General features: G+C 36.8%; 1 protein-coding gene across 2 annotated transcripts; it reads left to right on the forward strand.

The window, feature by feature from the left end:
• The first annotated feature begins 2142 nt into the window (after nt 1-2142).
• Nucleotides 2143-11863, forward strand: LOC143851932 (phosphatidylglycerophosphate phosphatase PTPMT2-like). Of its 2 annotated transcripts, XM_077361453.1 has the most exons (7): nt 2143-2363; nt 2478-2757; nt 3307-3429; nt 5764-5857; nt 9528-9610; nt 10364-10453; nt 11317-11863. In XM_077361453.1, exons 2-7 carry the CDS (start codon nt 2563-2565, stop codon nt 11590-11592), a joined length of 861 nt encoding a protein of 286 aa, XP_077217568.1. In that variant the 5' UTR covers nt 2143-2363; nt 2478-2562; the 3' UTR covers nt 11593-11863. The 2 variants fall into 2 exon arrangements, with proteins under 2 accessions (XP_077217568.1, XP_077217561.1); XM_077361446.1 differs by having other exon boundaries at nt 2143-2757.
• The last annotated feature ends 268 nt before the right edge of the window (nt 11864-12131 follow it).

The following is a 12131-nucleotide window of genomic DNA, read 5'->3' on the forward strand; positions in this document are numbered from 1 at the left end:
ATCGTTCCTTAAGCTTTTTATTTATAAGTCATGGGTGATAGTAATAAATCTAAGGGTAAAAGCATTGCTAATGATTACGAACATAACAGTGAGATAAAACTTACCTCTGTTCCTCTCAATGGGCTAAACTATGTTCCATGGTCTAGAACTGCGTCTTTAGCCCTTTGCTAGAATATTTCAGCTAAAGCAAGAAATCTTTCAGGTCAATCAGGAAAATAAGACTGTAACTGAACTTTTGGCTACATTGAAACCTATGTGGGATGAATTAGGCATCTATTGCCCTCTTACTACTGATCTTGCTGAGTTAAAAAATATGACTGAACAAGAGAAAGTTTTTCAACTATTGCGTGCTCTAAAGCCCGAATATGAACAGGTTAGGAGTCAAATCATTCTCTCTTCAGAGTTGCCCAGTTTGTCTAATGTATGTGCCACCTTAATGAGGAAAGAAAGTCGGAAAAAGATTATGAAAGTTGAAACAAAATATGAATATGAAACCATTGAAAAATCTGCTTTTGTTTCATCTAAGATAAACTCAGAGCATAGCAAACGGCCTAAAATTAATGTTGCTGAAAAGGAAACGGATGTGGTTGTGTGGAACCCCAACAATCTCCCCTCCATTGCGTAAGCAACGTGGACAATCCCACCCCTCCACACGGTGGCAATGTGAAAACCACGAGATATTATAGTGGGGTTCCGAGATCTTCGGGGTTCCGAGATCTTCGACATTCCCGCCCTCGGAAGCTTACTGAGATTACCACGCCCTGAGCTCTGGTACCATTTGTAGGGCCTCATACCAAAACCCACTTTAATCGGACAATATTAACCCTTCAATTTATGAAATTGCACCGGTGTCATACACAAGAGTAAGTGGCACCATAATCTAATGTCAGGATTTAATTGGATTATCTAACAAGTGGTCCTGCCCCTTAATTTAGGAATATAGGCCCACATCTTACAAAGACAACAAACATCATGAAACGTGGCATGTAAAACAAGCACCACCTGTCAATTGAGGAAAGGTCGAGATTTCACAGATTATTCGATCCCAAGATTCCCATCTACTTTAGGATTTCTATGTAATCTGCAGAACCCAATCCGAAGAAAACCAGGACTTAAAAGTAATTTAAATTTGTCAACGCCTATAGACGTGCCAGTGAGGTGGTTGGGACTAGTGAGAGGTCAGCTTCTTTTCATAGGGTGGAATAACTTGAGAATGATAACAATGCTAAATTTGATATGATTTTTCTTAAAATTACAGTACTACCCTTCTGGTTGTTCCCATTTTATACTAGTCTAAATTACCAAAATGTCATCCATATGAACCATATCTAACATCTCAAACTCAATTTCTTCTATTTCTTTCTTCAATCATGGCAAAATATCCTCAACATATAATATCTGAGATTTTAAACGTTTTGGGAGCATAAAGCCTAGTATTTTTCAAAAAGGTAAAGTAGTGCCCACTTCATAGGATGATTCAAACCGTCCATTTGTTGGGCCACAACGTAAGTATATTTAGTAAATCACCTCCGTAAGGTGATTCTAAACCTATGATTTGTAGGGAACTTCTGTAGATCAGAGGGTTAGGATCATTGTATGGAGATGATTTATGGGGTACATCCTATTTATGTTGTGACCCAACAGATGAATGGTTCGGATCATCCTATGAAGTGGACTTTTTGAAAAATAACGGACTTCACACACATCATATAAAATCTCCTAACATCTCAACCGTATAAAATTTCAGTATCATGGCCTATTAAATTTATCAAGGGTAGATGCCTCGCTCGCTTCCAATGACATCTTATCATTCCTCGATCAAATTTGAATCTTTCCAAGGAGTAGGCCCACTTGATCCCATCATATCCTACGGCTAGGATTAATCACCAATATTTGTCTTTTAATAGGTGAATTTTGTTAATATTTCATCATGAAAGAACCCAAGGCATGTGAAATTGTATGTAAAATTCGTGAGAGGATACTTTTGTCATTTCACATCTGTTAAAGAAGGGTACTTTTGTCATTTCATATAATTTAGGTATTTCATAATTCATATCGAATAAAGAAAGCGAGGGTATCCATGTAAATTAAAGCAAATACTAGGGCAATCTCACGATCCACCTCTCTCCAGAAGATACTCATGTGAATGCTCTTCAGTCTTTCCGGTTATCTTCTCCACTGCCATTAATTAGGGTTTCGAATGGGACAAATTTTTACAGTAACGTCTTTTTCGAAGATCATGTGTCACGATCGAATAGTCCTTTTTTAAAAAGTTGAAACCTCTGTGTCCGAGCTTTCGATTAAGCTATTTTAATCTCGATTCCGTTCTGATTTCGACTCGAGAGGCTGATTTTCTTCTTAAGGTTTGATTTGATTCGTTTTTCTTTCAGATCTGTTCTCTGTTCTCTGATTCGGAACTTTAGTGTTAATTTCGAACGTTTTTCTTGTTAATACGGTCGTCATTTAGGGTTTTGTAGGATTTAGAGAAAGATCGAGCGATATTTACTTATTTAGGGTTAGGGTTAGTATTTTTGCGAGGCTATTCGATTTAGATACAATAAGATGAAAATCAAGGAATTGGATGATGCTGATTCTGATGGAAAAGAGGTTATTACTCGACGGGAGATTGTTAGGGCTGATGCGAAGAGAGCATTAGTTGGAGCTGGGGCTCGGATTCTGTTCTATCCGACGCTTTTGTACAATGTTTTTCGGAACAAGATTCAGGCCGAGTTTCGGTGGTGGGACGAAATCGATCAGGTTTTGTATATTTTCTTTGTTTGATCGGTTTATATTGTTTAGGTTTTGTTCTTGTGGTGTACTATTTCTGCATGTTAGTGTAAATTTATCCTGTTAGATTCCATTAGATAATGTTAAAATGGGGGCGAAAGAATGTTAATTTTGCCGATTTCTTAAAATAAAACCATAGAAGTTTCCATTTTGTGTTCTATCTACTGGCATGTGATCCAGGATTTGTATGATCTATTGATATTCTTAGGATAAAGTTTATTAGCCTCTAATGCCCATTGTTATTCTTTCGTTTTGTTTTCTGAAATTCGCTCATGTAAAACGTTATACATTGACCTTTTACCTGATAGTTTGAAGTATATGGACAACTACATTGGTTTCTTGTTTGAAATTTTCTATTTTTGTTTTGATAGCACTTACTTACCAGTAGTGTTAGTGGACACCATTTGTGGGGTTTCGTGTGAAATTGTTTATTTTCATTTCGATAATATTTAGTTATTAGTAATCTTGGGTTCTGGATGATGAGATTCACCCTCATTGGTTGCTATATTTATGTTTCAGTTTCTTTTGCTGGGTGCTGTTCCATTTCCCAAAGATGTTCCTCATTTGAAGCTGCTTGGTGTTGGAGGAGTTATCACCCTCAATGAACCATATGAGACTTTGGTTCCAACAGCCCTGTATCATGTGAGTATTTTTCGTTTCCTTTGGTTTTTTTTTTTTGAATGGCAGATCATTTCATTAAAGAAAAGTGGTGACCGAGATGGTCACTTCAGAAACAAAAAAGGAAAGACGGCAAAAGCCAAAAAGGAAAAAAAAAACAAAAACATCAAGAAGACAATCCCCTCAAGGAGAAAGGAAAAAAATAAATAGTGAGGCCATCCCTCTCTACGCCAACCCGAGTTAACCCATCAGCTTTACAGTTTGCCAATCTCTGCACATGTTGAAATATAACCAGGGCATCTTCCACTCGATCAAAAATCTCATCAAGCATATGCCCAAATCTCCAAGGATGAGGCTGTCTCCCAGGCAACCACCTGCTTACGTTTAGAGAGTCCTCCTCCACGATTAATCTCTCGATATCTCTGCTCTCTACAATCCTCATGTCCTGTAAAACTGCTCTTACCCCTGCTTCATTTGAATCTGTGATCCCAATAGGGCCCGAGAAGGCCCACCTGGTCACTCCCCTCTCATCCCCGAGAATTCCACCAACTCTTGTCGGCCCTGGACCTACAGGTGCAACTTGGGTCATCGGGTCGGGCTTTTTCTAAAAATGAATTGGAATCAACCAGAACTGATGCAGAACACACGATGTTGAAAAAGTCTTTTATTTTTTATTTTCTATTTTCGTAATTATATATGTTACATATTTTTAGGCATCTAATCTTAGTCTTTTGGCATGATTTTGGTATCTTTAGAAAGGTTTTTCGATTACCTATCTAAAGAGCCCTAGATCACGCGATTTGGACTTGATTTAGCGAAATTGTAGTTTACCAATATGGTATAGGTCAATTACGGGATTACTATTTTAGGAATATTTTAGTCATGTTTCTATTTTTTATGTGTTGCTTTTAGATAAAGGATTGAGAATAATTGTTAGGCAAGCTTTTTGGGTTTCTATTTTTTGGTTTTTGCTATCTATATAGATAATGTAATGACAGGAGGAAAGAAAGATAGATTGAATAAAGTTTATTTTTTGGGGAAAAAAGAAAAGATTGAATAAAAAAAATTTTACATCGTTCCTTTCACGTGTTATATTGGTGTTTTTCTCCAACCTGTGGCATGGGTTTTCAAAACCCCACGAGATTATTTTAGTTGCTTCGTGTTGATCTCCATCTTGTGTTGCCGCTCGATGCTCTCTGCATCAAGAACCCTACCCGATTTTAATATAAAAGCTCAAACCGGATTCCCAAAAATCAATCCGAGTTGCACCCTTACCTGGATTGCCTAGGCTGGAACCATCAAAGTTAAACTTCAACAACCCTAGACCAGGGGTTCCATGTTAGAATAGGTACATCTACCTGCTCCCTGCTCGCACATATATCTCTCCATCCATGCCATAGGTCATAACAAGAGATGAACCTAAAGCAGGAAAGGATCTTCACAGGAGATGGGTCATCCCTTCATACAATCACCTTTGCATGAATAAAGAGCAAGTTTTTTTTTTCCAAACCCCTAAATGCCCAACGTTTCTTTCCTTCTAAATCATTCATACTGTAGCCAGTAACACCACTCTCCACAAGATCTTACCTTTCTCCTGCCATGGAACCTCAAGGAGATCAGCCAATTGAAGAAGAAAGACTTATGATCTCCCAAATCTCCTTGGAATATGGCTTCACACCTCTCTGGCTATCCTGCAATGGATAAAAATATGATTCACTGACTCCCCTGCTTCCACACATAGGGCGATGTCTCGGATGGTCACATACTTTTAAGATACAATTCTCATTGTTCTGGTTTTAGAAGTTAATGGCAGCTTGTGATGCATCAAATGATAAGTAGTTATAAATTTGATTCATTTGCAGTAATAACTTGTGGGCATTTGCATACATGCACTATTATTAAAAGCCGCCTCTGATTTTTCTATACCCCTCCTTCAATGCTTTTCATTTCAATTGGCAAATATACTTATGGGAGAAGGGGTGATAACTTTATTTAGCAAAATGCCAATGAAGGAACATATTCAGTTCTCTCATTGAAATTCAATTTAGTCAATTGATTCAAACATTTCTAGGGTTAAATCAAATGTCCGAGGATATCTTGCCTTTAATTAAACATTATCTTGGTCAATGTGTAGATTGGGTACTGGCATTAAATGGTAAAGTGAACTGCTTCATTGGATATTTCGGTTGCTCACGGTTATGTGAGGAATAAAAGCACTACACATTCTCTTCTATAGATCTACTTTCTTTCTTTCTTTTTTTCTTTTTTTTTTTTTTTTTTTTTTTTGAACGGTAATCTACTTTCTTATTCTTAGCTCTCTTTTTTGTTGTTTTGAGAGTGCCATCTTCTGATTTGCAGGCTCATGGGATCGACCACCTTGTGATTCCCACAAGAGATTACTTATTTGCCCCTTCATTTGTGGATATAAACCGAGCTGTGGACTTCATAAATAGTAAGTTCATATACTTTGACTTTACTTACATGAATATAGTGCTCCTTCAGAGCCTTTTGGATGTTTTTATCTCTTGATGGTATGGCATTCAAGTCGTTTTGGTTTAAGGGCCGCTTACTTATATTTGCTCAAAAGTCAAAGTTGTCACATGTGCACGGGCAGTAGGTTGGGTATCGACAGTGTTTTCAAAGACGCATATTCAAAAGTGTAAGTCATAGGAGCTAAGGTGCAGAGAGGCACCTTGAGGCGTATAATTTTTTTATTTTTATTTAAAAAGCCAAAAATTTTCTGAGGTTTACGCCTTGTGCTCAAGAGGAAACTGCCTCACCTTGCACCTTCGTCTTTGCAAACACCAGTTGTAGATTTTTAATGCATGCCACTTGGGAGACCTAAACCAAGGCAGATGCTAGGGAAGAACCTAGGCCCACGTAGACCCTAAGAGGTAGTACATGTATCCACTATAGATAGGGGGGAAAGGACTGTATTATTTTTCTAACATTCATGTATTAAAGTGGGGAAAGGACTGTATTATTTTTCTAACATTCATGTATTAAAGTGAAAGGTGTCATTATCAAAATGAAGGAGTGTGGATATCATTTCCTTTTTTTATGGTAATAAAATATTATTTAAACACAAAAGAAATAGCAAGATTGATGAGGTCTTGAAGAAGAGAACAACAAACTAAATAAAACAAAACAGACCAAGAAAAAACTAAGAAACCAAAACCAAATGCCAAAGGAGGAGAATATCCGTCAATTCCTGAACATGTACGCTGATCCCCACACAGTTGGTCAAATGCCAAAGGTGCCTGAATTCTGTCTTATAACTCTCAACCACGTACAGGATCTCTTTGACAACATTATAAAAGTCTCCAGGAGAAACAAGCGTCATCCCTCGCCCATCAACAGTAAGGGAGTCACCTTCCATGATATGCTGCTCAGGCATATTTGAATATCATTTTCTTTTCATAAATGGATAGTAACCCTTGTTCTAATTAGTTGTGAATGTTCTTATAATCCTCAAAAGGCTATCAACAGCCAAGTAACAAAGTATTTAATAAAGTGAAGAGTGCATTTTTGAAAATGAGGAATGTGCATATGATTACCCTTGGATAAATGAATTGTAACATTTTTGTTGCCTTTGGCACTTGCTACCAACTTTCGTGCCAAGGGCCTAGCTGCATATGGTTGCCTGTTCAACTATGCTTGAAGCAGAAAGTAGAAAACTGTGAACTGATTTTTCAGGGGAAAAAAAGAAAGTAAACTGTGAACTGAAAGTTGTAGCTCTTACATTTGATATTGTTTTATAATGTACATGATAGATGGAAACACATGACATACTCTTCTACCCATTTCATAGGAACATCGGTAAACTCTATTTTTTTTCTAATTAATCGAAGAACAGAGTTTTTCTTTACATAGAGAATACATATAGAGGCATAGATCTATGTTGTATTTCTTGAACATGACTACATGAGCATCATGAAAGACATGCTTGCTAAAACCTGTCTTGTTGGGATAGGATCCCTTTTGATTATCAGGGTTTGATTGCCAGTGTGAGCCAAGGCTACATTGTAGACTAACTTTCTTTGAATCATGTTGAACATGATAGAATGTGTTTGTAGTGCTATGGGTTGCCCATTTTTCCTAATTTCCTCTAAATGAAAAAACCTTCGGAATTGATATTCATGGATCATCGGAAAGTGTTGTGCTAGTTGTATCTTTATGTTAAAAAAAAAAGATCTTGAGTATAATGGCATGGCCCCACTCCCTTGTAATCTTCTTGAAATAAAATTTGTGATCATTTGTGGGTTGCTTTATTAAAAATTTTCCTGGAAGAGGAGTGTGGTCGTGGTTTACTAAAGGAAGCATATTTGAAAGCAAACTTAATTTGTTGAAGAAGTTTGGATTTTAACAAGAGGTTTTGTTTGAAGAAATTTGGATTTCAAGAAAATAAAAAGAATTTCAAGAAGAGGTTTCGATGTTCCTTGAAAGGCCTAGCTTTTGGACCTTTTTATTGGGCCATTGGTGTAGGGCATACTATTATCCTTCCAATGTCATTTTATAAATCTTTTCATTACACATGTTTAGATCTAAAAGCACAAATTGCTTGCGGGGGTTTAGCTTCTATTGTTAATTGTTCGTGCCCAAGTGGATGCGGTACTTGCAAGCTTCAACATGTGGTATGGGTTCATGAGACCTACTCTGTTTTTGTTAGTTTGAATGGGTTTAGCTAATAACTAGCTAGGGAATGGGAGGTGGGATTCCAGTTTTTGTAAATGCTTATATTAGTTGTAGCTTGCATCATGATGAGAACAAGGTTCTTCGACTTCATTGTGGGATGAAAATTGCGGGCCCCATCACTCTCACAAACGAAAAGGGGCCAAGATCAATAAGAAAAAGGACCCAGTCCAATTGGATCGTTCATCGTACAAATGGTCGATTTAAGAATGGGGATCTAGCCATCTTTGTTTGGGCTATGGAAATACAGTGCTGGTAGACTAAGCTAGCATTATTGCCACTTGCTTGGTGGTGGCCTCACCTGCAATTACATAATTTATTTAAAATGACTTGCTACAAAGTAATTCTTTTTGTGATGCTCCATGGACAAATCCACATATCATATTTTTTTGTAAAGGGTGTATCACTTGGCAGTTCCAGTGATTGTAATCATGTCGGGACACAGCTTGTTTCCCTTTTCTGATTAATAAAGTAGCCTTTCTAAAAATAAATAAAAAAATTCACCATCATCATTGATTAGATGATTCGGATCGTCCAATCAATGTCATCATTGTCCAATGCCGTATTCATAGCAAGGCCCTTTTGTATGATGTTCTAAGATGCATGTGGCAATGAATTAGGAAGCAGCTCTTCATTTTAATATATCCAGAAAGACACTTGCAAATAGGGGTATCCAAGCATTTAATGTACTATTTACAAATCATCAAATCCTAAAAGGTATCCAAACAACATACATGTCACTAATTAATGCATGTTCATGTAAGATTATGTGCAAATCATTTCAAGATGTTATTCAAACAAGCCATTAGTCTTTAGTTTGATTATAATTTTTGGTGAATGGTATTTAGTTAGATTATAATACTTGTATTTAATTTGTAGTTGCCTTTTTTGTTAATTTCTATTTTATATTATTTCCTTATGTAGTGAGAATTGAGCTGTGGATCAGCTAATCAGTCAGTTCACCCATCCAGGTCTTGCTACTTGCAAGTCTGTGATTCCTTTTTCAATGTTTTAAGTGACAGCTGGGTTTCAGTGTTACCATTCAAAATATAAATAGCTGGGTTTAAGCCCATATCTCACTTGGTAGGTGCTCTGTGTTGCAACCACGAGGTTTTGGATTGAAGCCAGCTTACATTCCAAAAATAATATTCTAAGATGTAGTAACGGTCACCGACACAAGAGGACTTTGACATGAACAGTACTTCGACTACTTAGAACATGGTTATTTGCTCATTATTCAAAATGCCAATCAAGGAGAAGGGACTTGTTACTGTTGTTAAGGGGGGCCTGTTTATTATGTATTGGGTCTAGCGTCGGATTTAGTGATAAAGTGACTTCTGTGTTTTGTGCTGTTTTCTTCAGAGATCAGGAGAATGTGATTTCTGTTATCCTTCTATGATTTTGAAATATAATTTTGTTTTCTTATATAGATAATGCATCCTGTGGGAGAACAACATATGTTCACTGTAAAGCTGGGAGGGGACGTAGCACCACAATTGTCCTATGTTATTTGGTAAATTCTTATCACTCCGGATAGTAGGTGGTTTCATCTGCTTAACCACTTTTCATATTCACGGGAATTGTTGTGTTAGTTGATGCCTATGTCACAAATATCTCCGACATTTTCAAAATATAGCGATTTTATCGTGATATTTTGATAAAACGACAAAAGCCCAAAATAATCCCAAGAATTTAAAAAAATATAGCGTTATTTTCATTTACTGAGATAATATCACCATATTTTTATGATATTTTTACGATATTTTTTATTTTTTATTTTTTTCTTATTTTATATATTTTAAATAATTTTATTTATTGTCTTTTTCCTGATATAAACTCGGAAAAGAGAGAGAGAGAGAGAGAGAGAGAGAGAGAGAGAGAAATTCCCAAGACCGATATTCATGACATAGGTTGATGCCACATTGGTGGGTACAAGACTCCCACCCATCTTGGAGATGTTATCATAGTCAGACTACTTGCCTATTAAGGAATAACAGGGAATATGGATCTCCTACTGTAGCTCATTGTTGGTGGTGAATCTTAGTTGAAATCCTATCAAGATTTGATGGTAACGGGAAGTCACCCCACTTTCTATTGAGGCCCACTTCCCATTGCCATTATTTTGATCAGTCAGTCATAAGATTCTTCTACAGAAAGATGATGTCATGGGAGTTTCTGTCTTGATGTCAAACAAAGTGGAACTTTTGTTGTTAATATTATTGAAGGGATTCTGACCTTGTAAGCCATATTATTTTCAATATTATAGGTTGAGTATAAGCACATGACACCTGTTGTTGCCTTGGATTATGTGCGATCAAGAAGACCTCGAGTGCTCTTAGCTCCTTCGCAGTGGCAAGTAAGAAAAGCTTTTTATTTTTTGCTTTTACTATATTAAAAGGCTACTGATGTTGGAACTGCCATGTTTTGATAATTGTACTAACTCATCTTGTCTTTTATTGTTTACACAACTGTCAAAGGTTATTACAGTTCCTGAAAAGACTCTCAGAAGCCAAATAAAAGATAAAGAAAAGCTTGGTTTCTGCAATTATTAAAACATTGTCGTGCAAATATCAGTAGCCTACTAAAATGCTTCAATCTTGTTTCCCTGTTCATGTCACTGGTGACCCATTTCTGATGCAACTATGAGCTATTTTGTGAAAATTTATCTGCTTTATCATGACAAATCATTTAGATGTAAATTATTCTGAATTGATTAAAATAATTGCACCTAAAATTATCCCCACTTTGCCCGTGACGATAACAAACATTTCCTTCATTTTTTTTACCGAGATCCATAGCAAAAACTCCTGTTTCTTTGAGACTAAGTTGAACTCTCCAATCTTACAAGTTCCTGTATTCCATACCAAGTGTCATGCGGTGGCGTCTTGTAAAAAGGTACTAAGGTCATTTTTCAAGAAAAATCATTCAATTGTTTGTTGAATCCACCGTCACCCATTTGATGTTTAGTTGGTCTCCTTTTTGTGTGTTTCAAAATTCTTAATGCGTGGTATCCGATTCTATAAAACACATGTTAAGAACGCTTCCTCCTCTGGTGCTTGGTAGAACCAAGTTTAGAATCTGATACCATTTTACTAGTTTTCTTCAAAAGTTGTAGCGCTTTAAAACTGATAGCCTCCTTATATCCAAAAGTAGTGTTACACTATGATGCTACATCAACTAGCCTAGTTATTGCTAATCTTCATATAATCAAATGCACAGGCGGTTCACGAATATTGGAAGCGCCGGTCAAATCTTCTTATGATCCAAAGCCAGATGTCGTCAAACTCTCCCTCAAGGGATGAAGTCCTTATAACAGAGGAAGATCTTGAAGGTTATGGTACTCGTGACAATGCTTGCAAAGAACTTAGCATCACTTGCAGGCCAATGCGAGCCATGCCGATGATAGCGAGGCTATCTTGCCTCTTTGCATCCCTAAAGGTTTATGGCAGTTGCCCTCCGGTAGCAAACCGGATGCCTGAAATACCTGCCTGCTAGTGAAGAGTTCCGACTGGCCGGCTACCTTAAATACATGCCCACTGATGAAGAGTTCCGCTGGTTTCCAGAAAAAAAATAATTGTATGAAGTTGTATAGAAATAAATTGGTGAAATGATTATATAATCTTGGGTTCTCTTCATGATGAAACAACATGAAAGGCCCATAGAATTGAAAGTGTTTTTTAGTGTACCTTCATTTTGTTTGGATGGTAGATGCACCTTACAAGGTTTGTCTGCATGTAAATTGGGTTATTTTTACTTCCATTTTGTCTTTCTGTGCATTTTATTTTTGGTCATCTGGCCCCTGACCAGCTGAAGGTGTACATGACTACATTCTAAGCTGTTGGCTTACAACCAGAATGAAGCAAAAGGTTCAGAGAGATGGAATTTTCATTTTTAAGCAGTCAAATTCAACTTGAAATGCAGGTTTATTCGACATTCGACTTTATCAGAGATTAAAATTTTAAAATTTTCATTTAATATGATATAGCCTTTTTGATGCATGCAAGTGATGTCTTCAACAAATCAGGGAGTCTCAA

This window comes from Tasmannia lanceolata, unplaced genomic scaffold (assembly GCF_043159265.1).
Source record: "Tasmannia lanceolata isolate RefF3 unplaced genomic scaffold, GAP_Taslan_0.1 ptg000003l, whole genome shotgun sequence".
Lineage (NCBI taxonomy): Eukaryota > Viridiplantae > Streptophyta > Magnoliopsida > Canellales > Winteraceae > Tasmannia > Tasmannia lanceolata.